This window comes from Ailuropoda melanoleuca, chromosome 1 (assembly GCF_002007445.2).
Source record: "Ailuropoda melanoleuca isolate Jingjing chromosome 1, ASM200744v2, whole genome shotgun sequence".
NCBI classification, from domain to species: domain Eukaryota; kingdom Metazoa; phylum Chordata; class Mammalia; order Carnivora; family Ursidae; genus Ailuropoda; species Ailuropoda melanoleuca.
The window spans coordinates 11,840,969-11,864,596 of NC_048218.1; the positions used below are offsets into that span (position 1 = coordinate 11,840,969).

At 47.9% G+C, this 23,628-nt stretch overlaps 1 protein-coding gene across 1 annotated transcript in view; it reads right to left on the minus strand.

Moving 5' to 3' along the window:
• Positions 1 to 23,618, minus strand: part of LOC117801505 (protein eva-1 homolog C-like) — a 37,103-nt gene extending 13,485 nt beyond the window's left edge. Inside the window, exon 1 of the mRNA XM_034656284.1 lies at positions 23,146 to 23,618. Coding sequence (XP_034512175.1) covers positions 23,146 to 23,305 — 160 coding nt within the window. The 5' untranslated portion in view covers positions 23,306 to 23,618. The remainder of the gene's footprint in view (positions 1 to 23,145) is intronic.
• Positions 23,619 to 23,628: the final 10 nt, after the last annotated feature.

Below are 23,628 nucleotides of genomic sequence, written 5' to 3' on the forward strand. Positions count from 1 at the left end.
GCACAGAGGTGGTGGCCACAGGCTATGATATGGGGAATTCGGGCTCTGAACCTGCTCAGATCAGACACTTCTTTGGGGATGTTGAGTATAACTTCTTTAGACCTCATCTGTAAAACCAGAGACTTACGCCTACTAGAGAGGGTTGATGCACAAGTGATAAGAACAGCGTAAGTAGGGCACCTTATATGGTGGCTGACATGTCATTTTTCTTCCCTGAGGAGAGCGTGAGTGTACTAGAAGGAAAATAGGTGAGCAGTCCAACCTCTGGAAGAGAGAGTCCCCAAGAAGGCGAGGACAAGGAGCACTCCAAATCTACTTCTTCCCAGCTCCGCCTTGGTTTGGCCTTGGGACAAAGACACCTGCTAAAAGAGTAGATAATGTTTGCTTTAGTATTCTAAAAAATTGCCCCCAAGGAGGGGCTCATCTTCATGATGGGGAGGTCATGCCATCAATCACTTGTCATCAGGTTTTGGGGTGCCATTGAAGCACTTTTCACAGAAATGAGCACAACACTCCCTGAAAAGAACCAGCTACGGGCTAATTTGGGTAAGTTTGCTGGCTTCTGATAAGCCACTTTTCAGCCTATGAATTCCTGAAATCCAGTCTCTGACCACTTTTTCTCAACAAAGTCAGCTATTTGAGAACAAAACTGTTTTTTCTCAGAGCCAAATAAAAGTACTATTTCCAAAAGCATCGAACCTACAAACTTTCCGTGTTCGCTATTGTTCCAAGAGTATTTAGAGGAATCCCAAAGTGTATTGGTTAAAATACTCTCAAATTTCTCATCAGATATGGGAAAAATTAACCCTGGAAGTTGACTGTGAACCTTTGTCGAGTAACGTGACAATGTCCCCTGGCTGTCTGTGACTTTTCTGCCTTGAGTAATGAACAACCTGTGTTTTACAAGAGAGCCACATGGCACCCAGACACCAGCTTCCAGGCGCATGGAGACTTTGCCACTGCCTGGGACTTGGAATTCTTGTTTCCAATTCTACCTTCTGGGAGCCACTTACCCAAATATCTTCTATCTTTTTACTTTCTCTTCCAATACCTCGTTTTCTCTTTCTACACACCTACCTGTGATTCATCAAGCCCCAGACTTTCTTCTTTAGAATTATATATATATTTTAAGATTTTATTTATTTATTTGGGAGAGAGGAGAGACAGAGATAGTGACAGAGAGCACAAGCAGGGAGGAGAGGGAGAAGCAGGCTCCACTGAGCAAGGAGCCCGACGTGGGGCTCAATCCCAGGACCCTGGGATCATGACCAGAGCTGAAGGCAGACACTTAACCGACTGAGCCACCCAGGTGCCCCTAGAATTATTCATATCTTAAGTGGATCTTTCTGTGTGGATGCCCATGTGCAAATTTATGTGTATGGATTTCAGATCCCTGTGCCTGGCTGGCCAAGCATCTGTCTACACATGTCCGTCCACTGTATGACTTTCCAACTCATCCAAACAAAAACCTCAAGTCTTTTTGTGACTGGGATCCCTTCTCCCTACGTGACCTCATCTCCTACCATTTTTCCCTTGGCTATGGCCACAGTGGTCTCCTTGTTTCTGAAAAATGCCACCCACCCTCCCACCTGAGGATTTTGCTTCGGCTGCTCTATTCGCCTAAAACCGTCTTCTTCCAAGTATCTGCTTTTCCCCTCCCCACCTCCTGCCCTTTGTTCAGATGCAACCTTATGAGACAGGCCTTCCCCGGCTGCTCTGCAAAGCACCGCACCTTCTGCCCCATCACCCTGCCTCTGCTGTATTTCACCGCATGGAGACCTATGGTCGGCTTCTCCCCTTTTGAACGCAAGAGGGATTTTGTTTTATTTATTGCTCTGTCCCTAGCACCCTGAAAGAGTCTGACATAGAGTAGGAAGTGAGGGAATAGTTGTTTTACGTGTGCGAGAGAGTGCGGAAGACCAGCAGAGCAAGAGAAGGACACAGACGGGAATGAGTAGGCAGCAGCTTCTGATGAATGCTTGCAGCAGTCAGCTTCACCCAGTACGTCCACGTCTTTAAACTTCTGTTTTCCTGATGCCTCAACGCCCCACACACAGACCATGAGCAGTGATCAAGGTCGTAAGGCTGGCCCTTGTTACCAGGTCCCCTTCTTGGGCTCCCTGACCACGACCCAGTCACCTTCAAACACACCAATAAAAAGCCTCATGTCTTTGCCTGTGTACTCCAACTAACCCCCAATACAGGCACTTGCCTACAGGTCCTCTCCCTCGCAGCTCCCCCCGCTTGGTGGAGCTGCTCCCTGGGCACTCCTCCCATGTGGCCCCCTGTGGGGCCGCCATGCCTCTCTCCTCAAAGACCTGTGTGTATAATAAACCCTTTAATTTCCTATGCCTTCCCAAGTGTAATTTCCATGCCCATGTTGGAGTGATCCCGGGAGAACTTACTCCCCAGTTTATAACACAGTACTATACTATATTACACATACATACATGTTTACATATAACATACATACACAATAATATACATACATATTTATATACGTATACACAGAAAGAGAAGGGTATGAATCAATGGATTAAAAATTACTCCAAGCATGTATGTTGGACTTGAATTACAATCTTATGATTACACTCACTATTTTATTTTGAACAGGTCTGCTAGGAGATCCTTCATGCTTTTCGACCAAAGCTTTCAAATCCTATGAAAACAAACACCGTGTTCGGTAACCAGGTGCTAAACCCAGAAAGTTATTCAGTGAACACCATCTGGATTAGATTAGTGTAAAAGTAACTGGATCAATCCCCATTTGCCTCAAGCACCTAAACGGAATACTTTTCCTTTTCTCTGGGACGCCAAGTAACCCCCCAAACTACAGAGCCACTTGGCGATTAAGGCGGGGGACTGCAGTGCATTTGATAACTTAATGCAACTTTTTACCAGCACTGGAAACTCAGATATGAAATCTACACTTGATCTTTCCTGCTTGGACTTGGCCAAATTAGCGGCTCTATCCCCATGCACAACAAAAGGCTCTCAGAAACACTCAGGGAAGCTGACCAACCAGAAGGCCCCACACAGCCCAGCCCACGGCTGTGGGGGCGGACAGGTGCTGCCTCCCCGCCCGACCAGTAAACAGCCTTTCAACTTCAGATTGCTTACCTCCAGTCTGCCCACTGCCGAAATGTGTAGGATGATCAAGGGACACAGGATACGTTCAAGGTCAAAATGAAGACTTCAGGGCATGCATTTTGTGCCTCATTCAGTTAATTGGAAAATTACAGAGTGATTTCACTGCTCGTAATAATGAAACTTTTTTTTTCTTACACTTTAGAAATGAGGGAGTTTGGTGAGTAGCACCACAAACCTCAGAAAGCTATTTGGAAGGTTGCAACCATTAGATTTAGGGGCAAAACAGGTTTGCTGTACTTGTGATGGAATGCGTCTGTTCCCTGAGCAGGGAGCAGAACCAGAGCAGGCAAGTCTCTAGATGTTGAGACAGATGTAAACAGCGCATCCCAGAGGCTGTGCTAGAGAGCAGGCTGCGTGACCCCTCTGTCACTTACGGCCTCCGCACGGGATCACAGTGAAAGATCTCGGACAGGTCATCTGGCTTCCCCCCCTCTGTCACCTTAGAATTAGGGGAAGGAACGATATTTCTCCCTTTCTATTTCACAGACACAGGGGAGGCCGGACACATGTGAAGACAGACAGGCGCCCACACAGTAACTGGGCTGGCCTGGCCTTGATATTCATCCTTAATTGAGTCCCTGGCACGCTCCCCCCAGGGCGGGTTTAAAACTTCTGCAGCAGGCACAGCCTCACCAAACCACCCTGGGGGCCCACACTTCCTTAATTCTGCCAGGAGCTGCTTATGTACCCTTCTGTACCCCTCCTTAGTGGGCATTCGGACTGTCCTCATTGCACACTTGCTCTTCTTAATCTGTGAGCTGATTTTATAGACAGTCACTTAGGCACCGGCTGAGTGATTACAACTCTCACTTTTGAGCCCCGTTTGTCTTCTCTATTCTCCACCACCCCGGAGTCCTTCTCTAGTTACCGGCTCAGAGAAATCCTTCTAGTGGTCTGTGTTGGATGGACTGGAGAGACCCATGATGAAATTAGGGTGGTCGCAATCCTGCCGGGGAGCATTGGTGCAGGTAATGGGGATCGGGTAGGAGCAGCTGAGACTGGAGTCAACATCACGGGTGTATGACCTGAGCGCTGCGTACAGCCCCACACTCAGAAGGGCCCCACACTCGGTTTGACGTTCTGCTGTCACCAGCTGGAAATCCTTCACGATTTAATCTTTGGACTCACAGCCCCATAGGACAATGGGGCAGAGGAGACACCCACGCTCTGAGCTGCCACCGTTCCTTGTGCCTCATTCTTAGGGTGATTTGAGATGCCCTGAGCATAGAATCCTGGCAGACCCACAACGGCGATGCGTCCAGGAAAACCCAAAGCCAGTATCAGAAAAGCATATTCCATCCAGGACGGTAAACAGAGATGCGGACAGCAGGTACCGAGCAGCACAGCCTCCGCTGTAATCAGCATCGGCTTTGAACCAAGAGCAAGGCAATGGCGCTGTGAGAAAGAGGAACGACCAAGGAGCCCCATCACATCGTCCTCACTTGAGTTATTCCCTGTGTGAGCCAGCTGCCTGTGCGAAGACGAGGACAGGGAAGGAACGGGAAAGTAGGGGGACCTTTCCGTCCTTCCTCACACACCCGTAAGCCCAAGGTGGAGAGTGGTAATGAGCGTGCAGTACACGCACAGGGTAAGAGTTGGGTCGTTTCTGTAATCCCATAGATTTGCTCAATGCTCCTACATCTGCGCTGAAAACTGGCATCCCCAGGGACGCCTGGGTGGCTCAGATCGTCGAGCATCCAACCCTTGGCTTTGGCTCACGTCATGATCTCAGGGTTGTGGGATCGAGCCCTGCATCGTGCTTCGCACTCAGTGCAGAGTCTGCTGGAGATTCTCTCTCTCCCTCTACCCCTGCCCACCACCCCTCTCTAAAAATAAATAAATAAATCTTTAAAGAAAAAACAACTGGCACTGCCCAACATGAAGATGAACAGTAGAATCCACACTAATCACTCCAAATGCTCATTTTCTTTACTCAGGACGACATGGAGAGCAAATACAAACACCATGACAAGTTGGGGGAGAGCCCACAGAAGGAAGGAGAAAACTTCCTATTTTAAGAGTACCTTTAAGAGCATGTCCCCCTGACTTCTGAGCGAGGGCTCCCATGTTCATTTTGCACCAGGTCCTGCAAATGGTACAGCTTGTCCAGACTGAAATGACAGCGATTTGGTTCTAGAACGAGTGGGAACAGCTGACAAGGGCAGTGGGAGGTTGGGGGGGAATGCGGCCTGAGGGACAGGGAAGACACGATGATGACTCCAGCTTCTGAACTGTGGCCCCATCGTCTACTGGGGAAATTCAGCAGCGCCTCTGGGCATCCTGAGGAGCGCCCCGGGGCGGACACCCCCAGAGGGGCCCTGGAGGATGACCAGCAGTTTCACCAGCTGCACAGAGGTGGTGGCTGAAGCCCCGGGCGATGGCTGGTGGCAAAACTGAGGGCAGGACTGGGTGGGGGGGGGATGCAGACACTCGTGAGATGGGGTGACAAAGAAGGCCCCAAAAAGGAGTGTGAGAGGGAGGCCACAGAAGAAAGGGAAAAGCACAGGGTGGCTGTGGGGGAGGGGTGGATATTAGAGGGTTGACCCAAGGGGGGTTCTGTTGGCTCGAGTGGCCGTGAGCAAAGTGCCCAGGCTCCCCGTGCCTCAGGAGGTCGTGTAACCACAAGGATCACGGCAACACCGCTCATGGGAAGTGCTCAGTAAGTGCTCCCAGCTCCTGTCGTTCGTTCCTCAGCTTGTGGGAGCATCACCGTAACCTTCACATGGGATGTTCCCTGCGCATGTCTCTGCATCCAAATTTCCTCTTTTCAAGGACACTGGTCATATTGGATTGCCCCCCGCCCCTGCCGCCCACCCACAACCTTGTCTTAACTCCATTACTTCCTTAAGGACGCTCTCTATGAGGGAGGCCCCGTTCTGAGGTAGCAAGGGTTAGGACTCCCACATATCTTCCCAGTGGCAGGGCCGAGGGGACACAATTCAACCCCTCCTAACAGCTCTGGCCAGAGTCAACTCTACACAAACGTTCTCCTTTATTATTATTACCTCCATTTGCTCTTGTTCTGTTCAAAGGTATGAGGAAGAGACCAATGAGGGGCAGCTTGAGTTTGAGGAACCCACACATGTTGTGGCCACGATCTCCATGAAACGTGACGTCTCTCGAGCTGCTCTCAGCTGCCCAGGGGAAGGTAAATATGTGAAGCAAGGAGAAAAAGGAATGACACATTCTGGTAACGAGCCAAAGACAACCCTGGGCAGAAATACTGACAGCCACGCAGAGAGGGAAGGCCCCTCACTGCCCTGGCTCTCCCACGGCTGCCCAGGAGCCCACGGGGGGACCAAGATACAGGTGGACAGAAATAAACACCATCCCCTTCCCAACTTCAGCCAATACATTGTTCCCTACACATGCATAGAAGGAAAACCAAGTTTTGATCATTTATTAAAATAAATAACAGGTGTAATCTGTGGAGTAAAAAGGTCTTGTGAGGCAACAGCCTAGTGGAGGACTTCTACTAACCAAAGTTCTGAAATGCTCTTTGAAATGACAAGAGTCTCATCTGATCTCGAGATAAGCAATAGACAGTAAACAGCGTGAGTTGCTGAAGTGTCAGCAGGTATCGCCTTCACAGAAGGTATTTCTGGGGCTGATCTGGAAGACATCAACCCCAAAGGAAAAGACAGATGCAGCTGGAAGGTGAGTCAAAGCTTAGAAAGCGAGAGAGTGGCACTCTGATGTCAGCAGAGGGTGGGGAAGGGACTTGTGGAAGTCATCTGTAGGGCAGCAGGGTGGCTCTCAGCAAAGCTGTGGGCAAGCAGTCTCTCCTCCTTGCCTCTCTCCCTAATCCAAACCCTCTTGCCCGCCCCATGCTGTCTTGCCATCTCATCCCAACGCCTTGGCAGTGCCTTCTCTAGAGCTGTTCCCCTTGGCAAAGCTCCAGGTTCCAGAACCTTTCCCTCTTCCCCCTCCCCTGCTCTAAGACCTGCTTATCCTGAGTGGAAGACCCTCATTGCTTTGCTAGACACACTGCCAATGAAAAGGATCCATGAATCCATGTAAACGTGGAGGACCACGGCACCTGCAATCTACAAGAGGGCCACGCCCACCTTCACAGGACATCAAAGCTCACTCCAGAATCCTAAGTGGCCTGACATCACATTCCTCCCTGTGTGACGCACAGAGAGCACAAGGTCCCTGCTGTGACGGTCCTGCACGAATGCATGAGAATATAACAAAGAAGAAACATCAGACAGATCCAAACTCAGGAACGTCCTATAACATAACCGTCTTGGAATCTTCACAAACGCCAGCATCAGGAAAGATGAAGACAGAGGGACTGTTCCAGGTTGCAAGGACACTAAAAGAGATGTGACAGCTGGAAAGAGCAGTGAGCTGGGATTTTCTTTTGCTCTAAAGTACATTATGGGGATGACCAGGAAAACCGGAATGAGGTCTGTAGCTTAGAAAACAGTATTGCAGCGGGTTAATTTTCTGATTTGGACCGCTGTTCTCAGTTAGGTAAGTCCCTGTTCTTGAGGGACACACAGAGGGGTTTTGGAGTAAAAGGACATCTTGCCTGTGACTCAGAAAGAAATAAGAATATGGTAACATTTGGGGAATCTGAGTGAAGGGTGTAAAGGAAGTCTTTACACAATTCTTGCAAATATTCTGTGTCTGGGAAAATAATAAGAAGTATTGAACATTTAATAAACACACAGACGGAGTAAAAAGTGTCCAGTGTTTTCCACTAGGTCTCAGCCTTGGCCGCACATCAGGGTCACATCAGGATATTTAAAAATATCGATGCCCAGGTCCCAGCCCAGAGATGCACGTTCACTTAGGCTGGGGTGAAGTTCCAGACATCAGTACATCTGAAAAGCTCCCCCAAGGTGACTCTAGCAGCCCAGAGTAATGACAAGTAGCCTGTGGTCTTGTTAGACCAGGGGGGATCTCTGAGCTGGGGTCTCTCTGAGCCCCCTCATCTCGGCTTCCTGTGACAGCTGATCCTGGGGACAACACAGCGACAACACCACAGAGCAGGGTCCTGGGTCCAATCTTGGTCCTGCCACTAATAAGCTGGGAAACATCCTGGCCAGTCCCCTTACTGGTGCCTGACCTGGGTTCTCTCCCCTCTGGATGAGACCGTCCAACAGCTGCCTCGAGGCAAAAGGATTCCATAACACTGGCCTCCCCGGACCCCAGTACCCCAAGGTGGGTTTACACAAGACAACAGCCCCAACTCCTTGTGACATCCAGGTGGCAGAAAAAGAATTGGGTGAGTAGGGTTAACCGATTTCTGATATTGCTGGCAGGTTCAATCACAGTTTGCATGACTCCCCACAGGCCTGGAGTCTGCGTGGGTTCTCAGGAAAGGTGCTGGAAGAGGCAGGAGGACACCAGTCCTCCTCTAAGCAGCAGGGAGGCAAGCTGGGGAGGCCGGGCTCCCGAGGGGCAACCAGGCACCTGCTGCTGGCCCCTTCATGAGGCAGGCCTGACCCAGGCTCTGTGGGACGAAGGTGCTAAGAAAGGCCTGAGGTTCTGTCCCGACCCCAGACCCCAACCTCTGCCCTGCTCTAGACTCTAGACCCGCCTTCCTAAAGCTGCACTGCTCAGGATAGTGGTCCCGGCCACACATGGTTACTGAGCACTCGAGACGCGGCCGGTCAGAATTGAGATGTGCTGTCATAAACACACCAGATTTCTAAGTCTTTGTGAGCCAAAAAGAACTGTAAAAGTCTCATTAATAATTTTTAACGTATTGGGGGCCTGGGTGGTTCAGTCTGACTTCAGCTCAGGTCATGATCTCAGGGTCCTGGGATCGAGCCCCAAGGTGCATGGGTGGGTCCTGTGAGTCAGGCTCTGCGCTCAGCAGGGAGTCTCATTCTTCCTCTCCCTCTGCCCTTCCCTCTGCTTGGGCTCCCTCATGCTCTCTCACGCTCTCTCAAATAAATAAATAAATAAAAATCCTTAGAAAAAAAATTTTAACACGTTTACTAATATTGAAATGATGATACTTTGGATACTTTGGGTTAAATACAATTTACTATGGAAATTCATTTCGCCTCTTTCTCTTTTTCCAAAGTGGCTACTAGGATATTTAGTATTACATGTGTGTTGCATCGGATTTGTCTCGTGCCGTTCTGTTCTGAAGTCTGTATATTGTCCTTTGTGACCTGTTGCCCTGGTAGAATTGTATGACCGTCCAATGGAGGAAGCGTTGACTACGTGACAGCATCAGCCCTGGACCCCAAAAGCCCTGCAGTGAGAACTGCTAAAACTTTTCCCTGTGGCTCTCAGGCTCCTGTGATTCCAGCAAATTCACCCTTCCCCACAGCCCACCAAAGCACAGATATTGTCAGGTAACGTCCGTTCCTCACAGCTTGCTTGAACAACAAATTAATAATTAATTAATTTACAAACTAACACTGAACACTGCCATTTTAACCCAATCCGTGAGGCTGAACCACAAGCATCTGACATTCTTCAAGTAAAGCTTTCGATTACTATATCAGACCTTGTATACTCCACCTAATACTTAACGTTCCCACGGAAAGAGAAGATGTTGGTGATAAAGATAAATGGTGCGGAGTAGACTCAAGTCTACCTTCCAGAAGGTTCCACAAGATTCCAGGGACGCCTTCCGTTTGGGTTTGGTTTGCATGTCACTGTCCGACTGCCTTCTAAGGATACGAGTCCCTTCGCTTCTGTGTGCGTGTGTTTTAGCCACACAGACAGCAGTACTTAATTAAGACAGTCCTTCTAGTCAAGCCTTCCTCACACTAACAGGCCTGGGGCCATGGAGAGCCGAGGTGGGTTTATCTGTGTTCCGTTTCCAGAGACTGATCTTCTCCATCGTCTGATTTTATCCTGGACTCAACCCGGTACAATTCCTGTTGTGTATAGAGTCTCCATGTTTAAAACAAAACAAAACAAACGAAACAAAACAAAAAAAAACAAAAAAACAAAAACCCTTAAATTCAGCGACTCTTCAGGTCTCTAAGGGACTTTTCCGGAAACCAGCAAGAAACAGAGGTTGTTTTGCTGAGGTCTGGCAGTTCTGGATGTAGGACCCAAGTGACTGGTATGGACACAGAGTCACTCCCATAACAGGGATGGGGGCTTGGCAACATTGTGAGAAATTTTCCCAGCTCAGAAAATTACAACCTCTTCATTGTTCAGTCAAACCTAGGGACTGAATACAATGCTTCGCTTCTTTCTTTCTTTCTTTCCTTCTTTCTTTCTTTCTTTCTTTCTTTCTTTCTTTCTTTCTTTCTTTCACATATAGTATATGATCTCTATGGCCAAGAGAAGGCAGAGACAGAGAGAACGAAACATGTACTCTATGTTAAAATATACATGTGATAAAAAAAATCACTGTTCACTGTTTAATGTGCTAGGAAGGAAACAAATAGGAAAGAACGTTTTCATAATAATGTTTTCCTGCTTATTTTTATAATATCAATGCCCAGAAGTCAATATCAAATGCTTGAGGCATTTGGGAAAATCAGTAATGTCTCTAGACCTGCACTTTTGATACTGTATTGAAAAAAAAGAAAAGTAAGATCTTGCAAGAGGATACTCTGAAAAAATACATACATGCACACAGAGAGATAGATGGCTAGTCAAAATCTTTGTATAAAGAGGTATGTACAGGTGTGTCTCTGTACATATAAACACAAATATGTTTTTACATTCATTGCAGGAAGCCATATTCATTTTAAAAACATACCAGTCTTTGCTTAAGAACATGATGCCTTTTTATAAAGAGGGTGTCAAGGGGAGGTACTTTGATTTATTACATGAGCTGATTCTCGAAAATTCTAGTTCTATCACCCCAAACGGACAGGAATGAGAAAAGGAGCAAAGCCCTCCCGTTGGACAGCATTCTTACATCACCCACTTTAAAATTAAATCTGAAACAGAGTTCTGACAGGCCTGCTATTTTCTTCAGTGCCAACAGCCACACAATAGACCTTTTTTTTTTTTTTTTTGACAAAGCTCTTAAAATGCCTGGAGACTCCGATGTACTGAGTCACCAAACTGTACAAATACTGCACACCCGTTCCTGCTGGTGCCCCGTTCACTTCTTTGGAAACTATACCATCTCTTCTCTGTGTCTGGCAGAAGGAAAGAAATATTTTCACTAGAGTTCCAACCTGTCCGAAAGAGGGGTGACTGAGGAGGGTCAGGTCTGAAAGTGTGTGGCTGTCTTTTGATCTGGTGGCCTCTGAGCAGGGGTGACGGCTGTCATTTCAGAGGGATCTGCTGGTTTTCCTTCTCCGTGGGGGCACTGCCACGGGGCTCAACCCCATGACCGCACAGGCTTCACGGGCACCCTGGTGAGGGTGCGACATTCAGCACCAGTGCTGAACAGTGTTGCTCTGAACAACGCTATTCACCCAATTAGCTCTTAGAAACATCTCGGACCATGACAACACATTGTAAGCCGCAGCACAGAAAGGTGGACACAATGTTTCACAGATATATCCTTTGGGTATGAATGTGCCAGGAGCCATCTGAACCCGGATGTGCAGAGGTGGGTGGGATGGGGGTAGGGGTGGTAGAGAGAGGGTGCAGGAAGGAGGAGGAGGAAAGGAGGAGGAGACGGTGGGAAGCGCCAAGGAAAAGCAGATCTAGGCACGGTTTTCACAACTTTCGGTCTCTCTTTTAAAAATTCAAATCAGATTGCCCCCCCCCCCATGATTGCTTGGCTGAGTTGTGAAATAATTGAGAGGTGTTGCAAATGCATCCTCGCACTGCAACCGACTGCAAGTCTGAACACCTCCCCCGGGGTGATATTTTAGTTTGACAATAACTATGGCGAATATGTGAGCTGGGAATCAGGAGGGCAAAAGGGCCAGGGGTGCAGGCAAGTTCCATAGAGGAAAGGGGTGGGGCGAGGGAGCCCTGGGGCCCCGGGAGCGTGTAGAGCACCGCAGTGGCTGGATCTCTGTTTCCTCAGCTTTCGGAACTGGACACCTCTTGGTGGCTGCAGGAGGCAAGCTGGCCTTGAAGAAGAGCATCAAGGAGCCGTCTCTAGGTTTTCCAGACTCACCTTTGGTCACTACAAATTTTCCCCACATCACCAGGTTCTGAGTATGTAGAAAATGAAGCAGGGGCATGCCCACTGGTCTAGCCCAGCGCTCCTCAAGTCCGGCGTGAGGACGGGATCATTCCCTGTAGTGGGGGCTGTCTGGGTACCATAGGGGGTTCAGTAGCATGCCTGGGTCCCACTCACTAGATGCCAGCAGCACCACCAGTGGTGACAAATAAAATGACCTCCAGACATTGCCAAGCACCCCTGAGAGCGAGGGGACGAAATCTCCTTGGATTGAGAACCACTGGTTTAGGTTAAACATTAGGACGAGCTGAGTTGTCACCAGATAAAGATAGCCATCTACTATAAGGACCAGATGGCATTTGGGGTCAAGGTCGACAACCCCAAATAACATGTCTGGAGCAACCAGAGACAAACAGTCTGAGACCGGCAGGCCTTTTGACTCAAAGCACTTTAGGGAGTCATAACAGAACACTGTTTAAAAAGAATTCTGGAGAGGGGCACCTGGGTGGCTCTGTCGGCTAAGCATCTGACTCTTGATTTTGGCTCAGGTCATGATCTCAGGGTCGTGAGATGGAGCCCAGTGCTTAAGATTCTCTCTCTTTCCCTCTTAAGATTCTCTCTCTCCCTCTTCCTCTACCTTCTCCCTCCCCCATTTTCTAGAAAGGGAGAGAGAGAGAGAAAGGGAGGGAGGGAGAGAGGAAGGAAAGAAGAGAAGAGAAAAGAAGAGAAGAGAAGAGAAGAGAAGAGAAGAGAAGAGAAGGAAAGGAAAGAGAAAAGGAAAGAAAAGAAAAGAAAAGGAAAGGAAAGGAAAGGAAAGGAAAGGAAAGGAAAGGAAAGGAAAGGAAAGGAAAGGAAAGGAAAGGAAAAGAAAGGAAAGAATTCCGGAGAAAAAAAATCCTGGGGCATCTAGCTTTAAAAAAAAGGCAGGGTGGGGCAAATCAGAAGAGAGGAGCCTTTTGCACTTGAACTTCAGGAGTTAAAGACACAGAACAGACACGACCTCGAGACCTGCTCAGTGGAATTCTCCACAGTGGGTCCTATAGCTCCGGGCTATCGAGACCACTTTTCATCCTGAGGCTACAGATGGGGCTGTCTTTGCTTTCTGTCTAACCTGTCCAAACAGCATGCGGCGTTGCTAGTTCTGGAAGGTGTGTTTAGCGGTCCGGACCTTGAAGAATTTAGGAAAGAGTTTAAAAACACCTACCCCTTAATTTCACGACCGAATTGACAAGAAGTGTGTAAGCCTGATTTGGGGTTCAGGTGTTTTTTTTTTTTTCAGTAGAAAACGGGCTATAAAATTGTGTGCATTCCCCAAAGCCTATCCCTCTAAAGCTGTACAAGTCGGCCTTCTCAATGAGCTGGTGTCTTCTCATTTCCACCTGTCTCCCGTCGAACAGGCAGAAGGGGACAGGGCTGGGTGATCCACATCTCTCTTGTCCCAGAGGACAGTGTGATGATTTATAATTTCTAGGCCTGAAAACTTCAGATGCTGGTACACATAAAAAGAGTGAAAAATCTTCTGAGTCCAGAGAAAGAAAGGAAGAACTTGGTGGCACAGCGCTCTTCTCAGACCCTGAAACACTACTCTGTAGGCTGTCACGAGTACGCATCACAGTGGCCCTTGCAGACAAAAAGGGTTATTTTATCCAGATTATTCCCCCACGTTGCAGGGGAAAAGGGACTCATTTGTAATCATCAAAGGAATGCTGACAGACTTGAAACGGGATTACATTCTATTATACTCATCCGAATTAAAGATTTGTTTTGGAGATCACTCTTAGGTTTCCTTCTCCCTGCTCCCTCAACCCCAAATGAGGCGATTTGTATTCACGAGACATCTGAGGCAGACATGAAATCAGACAGTTTGCAAACATACATTTCAGATTCAGTGGCCTGAGTTTTGAATTTTAATGTTGCCTGATTCTCTGGGTATGGAAAACTTGGCCCTCAGGTCAAAACTAACCCCAAACATCACTTCATTCTCCAGCTTATTAATGCAGGAGAAATTCCATTTCAGGGGCCTGAATGAGCAAGTGATACAGGTGTCCAGAAATGCAGGTACGAAAAGGAAAAATCTATGCCTGGGCAGAGCTGTCTGGTAGGTCTGCAGACACATTGCTAAATCCTCAATTCCATGCTCTGGGGTTTGGGTACCATTTGGAGAATGCGACCTGCCAAATCTACTATTCACCCATCAAGCTGCTTTGTGTGTGTGTGTGCGTGCATGAGAAGGAAGCTTCCCTAGGACAGGACTAACTCTTTAGGGGAGCCCTGTATCATACCTCACACAGCGTCCGGTACCCAAAAGACTCGAACATTTCCTGTTCTTTCACACAGAATTCCCGTCGTATAGTCACTGTGGAACTGACAGCCACCTGGGGAGCAGGCTTGGATATCTCAGACAGGAGGTCCTAAGGCAGTGGAAGAGCTCAATTGGGTCAAAAATCTGTCCCTTGGCTTTAGCTGCCAAAAGGACAAGATATCTTTGAGACATCTCTCTCCGGGCAAGGAGACGGCACTCTCTATGAAGGAAGACAGAGCAAGGAATGTAGGTAAAGTGCCATTCTTTGTACCACTTCTTCTCTTTATAACTCAGTCCTTCCTTCTAGACTCGGTGTTCTTCTCCACAAAGTACATCCTCTGGGGGTTGTTTCAGGAAGCGTTTATCAGTGGTAAACAGGGCTTGATTTCACACTCTTTTTTTAAGTTTATGTTTTGTATTAATCTCCACACTCTGTCTTGATAGTTTAGCTGGGAATATAGTTATGGTCAGACAGGTTGTTCTGTTTTGTTTCGTTTTTCCAGAACCTGGAAAAATATTTCACTGGCTCCTGGCTTTCACTGTTGTTCTTGTTGTTGTTGTTGCAAAGACTTTATAGATGACATATTTTTTTTCTCTCTGATTGTTTTTTTAAGACTGTCACTTTTGTTTTAGTATTTTATAGTTTAAATATGATGGGTATAAATTTATTTTTATTTTCTTGCTTGGGATGTTTCAGTCTGAATCTTTCATTAATTCTTGAAAATGGATTCCAAGATATTATCACTTTGAGGGGCGCCTGGGTGGCGCAGTCGCTAAGCATCTGCCTTCGGCTCAGGGCGTGATCTGGCAGTCTGGGATCGAGCCCCATGTCAGGCTCCTCCGCTGGGAGCCTGCTTCTTCCTCTCCCACTCCCTCTGCTTGTGTTCCCTCTCTCACTGGCTATCTCTCTCTCTGTCAAATAAATAAATAAAATCTTAAAAAAAAAAAAGATATTATCACCTTGAGTGTTGCCACTCCCTCATTTCCCCTGTTCTCTCTGGACTATTGGGTCACTATATGCTGAACTACATTCCATCCTCCATGTCTTACAAATTTTTTCCATATTTTCCATGACCTTACCTTTTTTGCTGCATTCTAGATAATTTCTCCAGCTTTATGTTCCAATTCATTGTTTCTTTCTTCAGCTATATATGATCTACCCATTAAGCTTTATTTTAATGAATATATTTTCATTAGTATAGAGGTATTAGTAGAGTTAGCAGATATATTTTGTTCTTTTTCAAATCTTTGTAGCCTTTGATTCCTTAGTCATGTTTTAGACTTGCTCTTTTATTTCTTTTTCTGTTTTAGTTTTCCTCTGTTGTTTATTAAGAACTCTTGTTATTTTTACTGCTGACTGTTGCTCATATAATGTGATTTTGGACTGTGTGTTCATAATCAGCAGGATTTCATCCGTAGGAATCTTTTGGAGCCTGTGATGGTGATGGTTTTATGTAAGGAGGATATATGTATGTGAATGTGTGTCTGTGTTTTGCCAAGTATCTTGGGGCACAACTAACCTTGGATGATTTTGTTGGTTTCTCAGATGAGGTTTCTTGGTAAAGATAATGTGAACTTAAAACCCAGACTCTTGAAAAGGCAGGCCTGTGATTGTATATTCTTGAAGGAGATTAATTTTTTTCTCCAAACCTAAGCCCAGGCTGAGACAAGTTTTCTTGCCATTTTTCTTTGCAAGAAGGCTGATTTGTTTCTCATCCACCTTTTTAATGACTGTTTAACCCTTTCAGTTCCCAGCTTTATAGGAAGATCTTTATTTCAACTTCTCACTTTACATTGGTCTAATGCCTCACCTCTTGCCTCCATGCACCTGTTAAATACTGGTTGTAAAGACCATCAGAAGGTCCCAGTGTAGCCACAGGGTCAGTGCCAGCTAACTTCTCCAGTTCTCTGATCCCTCTTCGTGTTTGTTCCCTGTTTATATCCCTTTCATTTAGTCACTCACACATTTAAAGGATGTCCGTTATATTTTACTCAGCAGCTCTGGATATTTTGTTGGAAAAATAATTTCAGATCACCAGTTTTATCATATTTCCAGAAATGGAATACAGATCCTATTCTGTAATCAGTTCTATGGGACTATATGTTGCTATCTTTAGACAGGACATGGAGTGAACAATACCTTTACAGATATTTCCCACATAACCTGGGAAAAATTTGGGTCTGGTGTGGTGGATTAAGAGACAAGCATTACAGAAATGGCATTGCTTTAAACTACTGGCAATGTATTTGTTTTCATATTAGAGGAGCTGCCTGGGTTCAAATCCCCCAAAGTAACTTCACTTCTCTTTGCATCAGTTTCTTCAATTTATTATCATAGCATCCATATCACAGGTGGTAAGGATTAAATGAGTTAATAAACATAAAGTTCTCAGAACAGTGTCTGGTTCGTGGTGTTTTAATGTGCTTGCTAAACTCATAGTATTTTCAACTCACCCACTTCTTTCACTTGTGCTGAGGCAAGCCACACCCAGTCGGACCAGAGTCTTAAATGAGCTGGCTCACACATCAGGGTCAGCTCATGGGTTGCAAAATTAGGGACCCCCAGGGAGAAGGAGAGACTCAGGGAACAGACTAGAGTCACTTGGTCAGGTACCCTTCCCATCCGAGATACACCTTCTAAGTCTTGGTGACTAAATACTAAAATCTTGGGGTGCCTGCAGTCATTAAGCATCTGCCTTCGGCTCAGGGCATGATCCCAGAGTCCTGGGCTCGAGCCCCACATCAGGCTCCTCCGCTGGGAGCCTGCTTCTTCCTCTCCCACTCCCCCTGTTTGTGTTCCCTCTCTCACTGGCTGTCTCTGTCTCTCTGTCAAATAAATAAATAAAATCTTAAAAAAAAAATAAATAAATAAATACTAAAATCTTGGTGACTCCAGGATTTGTATTACTAAGGAAAGCTTTTTCCTTCCAGAAAGATAAAAGCACACCAGCCTCATTAGAATAGTGACTTCATATCATAAAACTTCAGAGAACTCTCACCTCTAGCTTCTAGGTCCATTACTTAGCTCAAATGACAAGAGTATGGATTTTGGAAACCAGTTCGTGGGTTCAAATCCTGTCTCTAAATTTTACTAGCAGGTGTGGAGCTGGGGCAGACAGTGAGATGGGGGTTGGGGTAGGTAATGGGGGAGCAGTTCTTTTTTCAGTGCATATTACCCCCAAAGTTGTGCCTTTCAAGAGTTTTAAAGATGTTGGGGCACCTGGGTGGCTCAGTCGTTAAGCATCTTCCTTCGGCTGGGATCAGGGTGTGATCCCAGAGTCCTGGGATCGAGCCCCACATCAGGCTCCTCTGCTTGGAGCCTGCTTCTTCCTCTCCCAATCCCCCTGCTTGTGTTCCCTCTCTCGCTGGCTATCTCTCTCTCTCTGTCAAATAAATAAATAAATCTTTTAAAAAAAAATTTTTAATGATGTTGAGAGGGTGGCTGAGACCAGTGACCTCTCCCAATCCTTAAAATCATGAACCCCATTAGCAGAAACATTTTGAGAACACATCTCCAATATATGTACAAACTGCATACTGCTCAACCGTTAATTTTAAGCCAAACGCGACACCTTTTTTTAAGATTGAAAGAAACCAGTATAAACGAACAGAAGTTCTAACATTTTCCTCCTACATCCACTGGATCACCACCTGTGTGCACCCACTTTGGGTGGACTGGGTCGAAAAGGTACTGAAGGACAGAATGGGGCAAGTTCACTCTATTCAGTGGGCAACTGGTACAGCAGTGGTCCTTCCACGAACTATCTAGAAAGGTTAGGCAGATTGTGGCACCTTTTTTTCCTCTAGCTTGCTCCCCACCCAGCACCCATACAGGCAAGTGCCCCGGCTGCCCCTCCCCCAGGTCTCATGTCAGAGTCTGCCTGTGCACTGGGTCCCGCTGGGTGGCTTGGGCAAGTTAGCTAACCCCTCTGAGGCTGGGTTCTCATCTGCAAAGTGAGGCTAATATTTACTAGGAGGAGAAAATCAGATAACACAGTGCTCAATTAACTTTTACTCCCTGCTTTTCTGTCCCTTCCCCGAACTTGCTGCTACGCTGCCCTTTCCAATAAAGTGCCTCGGAGAGCAAAGCCATCAATAACAGAGCCACTCGCTGGCCCCCACTCCTCTTCCCTGCTACAGAAAGAGCCAGCAGAACACTTCTCAAATGTAGTTACTTCCCATGGAAACAGACTAGCAGTTTCAGACACTTCTCTTCATCTCTCTTCTTCTGTGACAGCTGGACAACTCCTTCAGACATTGGGCTTGTTTTTCTTTGGTTATGAGCTGGCTTTTCATCCCATAAAATTTGTGAAAAGTAAAGACAGTCCCTGAATAAAGGGGTGATGTGACTAAGGCATAAGAAAATGCAGAACTCTGTGTGTGTGCCGGGATGCAGAGACAAAATAGTGGCTGGGAAAATACAGTCCCGGTCGCCCTGGTGGGGAGTCCTGGAGGAGGGATAGAGGGACATCCAGTCATGCCTATGCGCCCCTGAATGAACCCATGCATGCAGGAGGTAGTCCAGTCCTCTGAACACCAGAGCAGTGATTCTCAACTCTGGCTGTCCTGGAGTTGCCTGGGAGCTTTCAAAATGAGGCCAGTGCTTGCCCCCCCCAAGACCAGTTAAATGAGAGAGCCTGGGGTGCTGCTTGCACATCCCCACATTTTTCAGACTGAAGCCATTCTTCTGGGCCTCCAGGATGGAGACCCACTCCTTCTCTGAGCAGAACGGGAAGGTTCGCTCTCTCCTAAAGGGACAACTGCATCCCCTCCATCAGGACCTGGTTCCCACCCCTAAGGCTTCGAGATCGATTGACTTCCCATTTTCTACATTCTGAAATTCTTGGCCAGTGAAATAAGGAGCTAGGGTTGGGTTTATTTGCTGGGCTGCAAATGATCTGGTACCAAGCACCACTTCTTGCTGGCTTGGGCTGCTGGTTTCCTTGGGCAGAGAACAGGACAGAGCCCAGAGAAGCCCTTCCATCTTTGAGGTCTGGGGACAGTTTGGTACACGGAAGACCTCAAAGGCTGCCCCACTCTCCTTGTTTTTCATCTCCCTGCTGTTCTGCTTCCCACATTGACCACTACATGTCTCAGGGTGAAAGCAAAAGTGTGGATATATTCTCATGCCTACTTTGTCAAAAGTCGAGAGTTTTCTAGGACTCCAAGTGGGAACTACAATGATTTTCCACCCCTTCCCTCCCTTGGTCCCTCCCCATCCCTCTCAAGAAGCCCATCAATCACTCTGAACTTTTTTGAGAAGAAAGGAAAGAAAGAAACAGGGGTACGCAGGGAGACAAGAGAAGATGCTGCTGGCCTTCAGGAGAGAGACATGGAGAGAAAAATCACCACGAAGAAGGAGAAGAAGAAGAAAAGGAAGAAGACCTGAGAAACCCAACTCAGCAAAATAAGTTTGAGAGACACACTGGAACGTCGCTCTTCAAAGTAGGACAAAATGTGGAGGACCCTTTGCTTTTCATGGCTGGAGCCCAAGGTGGCGCCCCTCCCTCCTCTCAGCCCTCATCCCTGCCTTGTTCCTTGAACAAAGATGATGCTGACATTACACTTCTGTTTGGGAAAAAAAAAAAAAATCAATGATCATTTTGGACCTCTCAGGCCAAATCCCCAATTTGGGAATGCAGTCAAAAAAACAGAGCTCCACCCCAAGAGGAAAATGGGTGAAAGCCGAGTGTATTTGAGTTTGGGATTAAGGATCACAGGCACCCAGTTTTGCATGAACTCCTCTTGTCTCTCTGGGATATGTTTTTAATGCAGTGATGATAGACTTCCAGTGGCCGCTGGCAGTATCTCAATGTCTTCAGGGACGAGGGGGAAGGGGTGTTTGGGGGAGACTTTCCCAGCAGGCTCGGAGGTGATTAGCACAAGTCACGAGCGCGGAGGGGGAGGAGGAGGCCATGATGCAGCCCCTGGCTTATTAAGAGTGAGATCCTATGCTGGAATCCTCAGGGCAAAAAAAAAATCAATGACCCAGGACAACACACCAGCTGACAGCCCCAGGAAAAGGCTCAAGGAAGAGCTGCAAAGAAGAGAAAGGCTTAAGTAACTTTCCAAAACTCTGCACTGTTAATCTCCTGGGAAGCCCTATACTGTACACAAAATGGCTGGGACCCCTGACATTCTGGTACTTTCTTTTATGTGGAAACACCATCCTTCCTCCATCCCCTTCTTCCCAGGGCAAAGGGATCCCAAGTTCCCCCCCTCCCCCCCCAGCTTCAGTTTTTGATGTTCCCCTTGTTTAGAAAAACCAGCAAGTATCTGCATTGTCGAAGGCTGCTCCCCAGTGCTGGGCTATTCTTGTAATGCTCTGTGGGGGGCGGGGGGCACTGTCTCCTTAGAGACCTCTGGTTTCTAATGCCTCCAAGTTCATAAAAAAAGAGCAGGACCACCTATTCCTGGGAAAGCAGGCATTAGGTTTGGAGGCCCCCAAGGGTTGGGGGGATGGGGGTTTTGGAATTACATGATCAGTATCCACTGCTTTGACTAAAGCATTCTACTGAACCCTCAGACAGTCATCTTTGGAGCTTGGGAATTTTCCTTAATGCTGTATATCACACAGTTAGGGGGATCCCTAAAAGTTTCAAGTCAAATTGATCAACTTTGAAAGACTCCATCTTTCTCTCTGAGCCTTCTCTAGTGTTTCCTCAACGCCACACAATATAGCATTTAGATTTAAACTTGAACATGTCTGTGCTGTGGAAGGATGTAATTTCTTTTTCTTTTCTTCTCCCAAAAAGGCTCTCTGACACTCTCTCCCTAGCCCTCAGATCCCTGAGGAGCAAGGCTGATCAGAGTTAAAATGGGGGCTGCTTGTGGATGGACCTGGCCATATCACCACCTACCATCGGCTCAGGGAGTTTTTAAACCTTGGAATTCAGGTTCGACACCAAACGCAGAAGGAAATAATTCTTTTTTATCGCTTACTATCATTTAGAAGAACATGTATCAAAATACCCATTTCCCTTAGTCTGCAGCATCCTTGGTGATAGCTCCAGCACACCTTCTAGAATGGTCGCTACATACAGACAACTCCAAACTTGGGTGGTAACCTACAGACGGCCGCGTATACTGCAACTGCTTCCCTAAAGAAACAAATTCCAAGTGTCTGTCATCTAGGAAAACAATCTAATGGTTACACCGCAATTTACCTAAAGCAATATTTGTTCAGTTGCAATGATGTCACCAAAAAAGGGCGGGGGGGGGCTTATCAGCTTTCACTGCTTTCTCCACAGTATTCAGAGCTAGGGGGTGGCAGATTCAGAACTGCTTTCCATAGCTTAAATCAGCAAATACAGAACTTTTCTAGCAGCCAAGAAAGTTCTATTACCAAAAAAAAAAAAAAAAAAAAAAAGTCAATAGCACTTGAAAAGCATTTCCCTAGCACATTTACCACAGCATTCTGACCCCGTGGTGCTCGATTTTAAGGACCACGGTTTGCTTGCCAAATAGGCATATCTTGGCTCTCTTTGCTAGGTAGAAACACTGCCTTGATATTAAATATTCAAAGCAAAGAAACTCTGACCTAAGGGCTCTCAGCTAACAATGACATTCTCTGTAAGTAAACTAGAAACCCAGCTCAGCTTCTGCTTTGCCAGTGTTCTCTGCCATGTACTAGTCTACTGCACAGAAGGGTGAGCAGTGACTCCGTTTACCATGATGAGATTGCAAAAGACCCTGCAGGCAAAAGCTTGGACTTGGCAGAAGATTCCTTGAGAAGGGGGAGTGTGGGGTTCAGAGCTGCCTCCTGGGCTGGGCAGGGCTGGGAAAGGGTGAAGTCCTCCGGCTTCACCAGAGGGAGACCTAGGTCTGTTACAACTGCAAGGACTGTGTTGCCGGAGGCAAATGCTGCCCTAATACAAGAACGTGGCTCCTACAGCCATCATCAACCCAGAAACTTCTCTCACTTCGTGGAGCCACACTTACAACCCCAGAACTGAGATCAGCTGCGGGAACTTTGGTGTGAGTCTCCCCAAAGAAAAGCCTCACCGTTTACTGGGAGGAGGGAGTCATTATTTCCTGTAAAGGAGACTGGGACTGGAGGGCGGGGGGGGGGGGGCGCTAGTACCTTTTAGCGGTAAAGTCAAGACCACCCCCGGCCCCCAGTCTGTTCTGTAAACTTCTGCTCATCTGGCACACGGACCTCCCGGCGGGCTTCTCTCCCTGCTTGCCGGCTCAGACTCCAGGTCACGCGTCCCCCGGGTTAGTCTCCTTACATGGGCACCCGGGAGGCAGGCTGGGGAGCACCCGGACTATGCGAGTGGCAAACCAAGGGCAACTCCTCCGACAGGCACGTGTATTGTACGGCACTGGGCGCGGCACAGGACTTAGGAGCCTCCAGGGGTCACGCATCCGTCAGAGTCGGGTCCCTGATGCCAGGACCCGATGCTGGGAAGTTGGCGAGATAAACAGCAGGGCGAGAAACTCCAAATATGTTACCCACGCTTGCTTGGGGAGGGGAGGGGCTCCCGTGCCATCACTCCACGCGCAGCCACCTCTATGCCAAAGGCTCACACCAGGCAAGAAAACTGGCTATGAGCGTGCCTCAACTTCAGTCCAACCCGGCTGTGCCATCTCGGGCGGCTGCCCCCAGCCGAGGGCTCACCTGCGCGCACCGCGGCGCGGGGGGCGAAGGACGAGGGAGGGTGCTTCTTACCGGAGAAGTCCGTGAGCGCTGCTATCTCTTTGGAACAGACCAGGACAGTGCAGTAGAAGAGGCGCAGAAACTGCGCGGGAGGCTCAACCTGCCTGCGGAGTCCAGGATGCTGCGCCGGCTGCGGGGCGGGCGGCGGGCGCGCGTGTCCAGGCAGAAGCATGGTGCCCGGCGCGACGCAGCTCGGGCGCGGGCCCGGGCCCGGGGCGCGATGGGGGTCCCTGGGCGGAGGGCAGCGTCACATGGCGGGGCGAGTCGGTGGCCTGCGGCTCCGCGGCCCCCCGCCACCTCCCGGCTCAGGCTGCCAGAGCCTCTTCCCAGCGCAGGCCAGCACCGGCTCCCCAGCAAAGGGGAGGGGGCGGAGAAGTGGGGCGGGGCGAGGAGCCCCGGGAAGGATCCGCGTAGTTTCCCCGAGAGGAAATCTCCGCTGCCGCCCCGCGGGAGGAAACGAGGGGGGCCGAAGGGAAAGTGTAGCCTTCGCGCGCC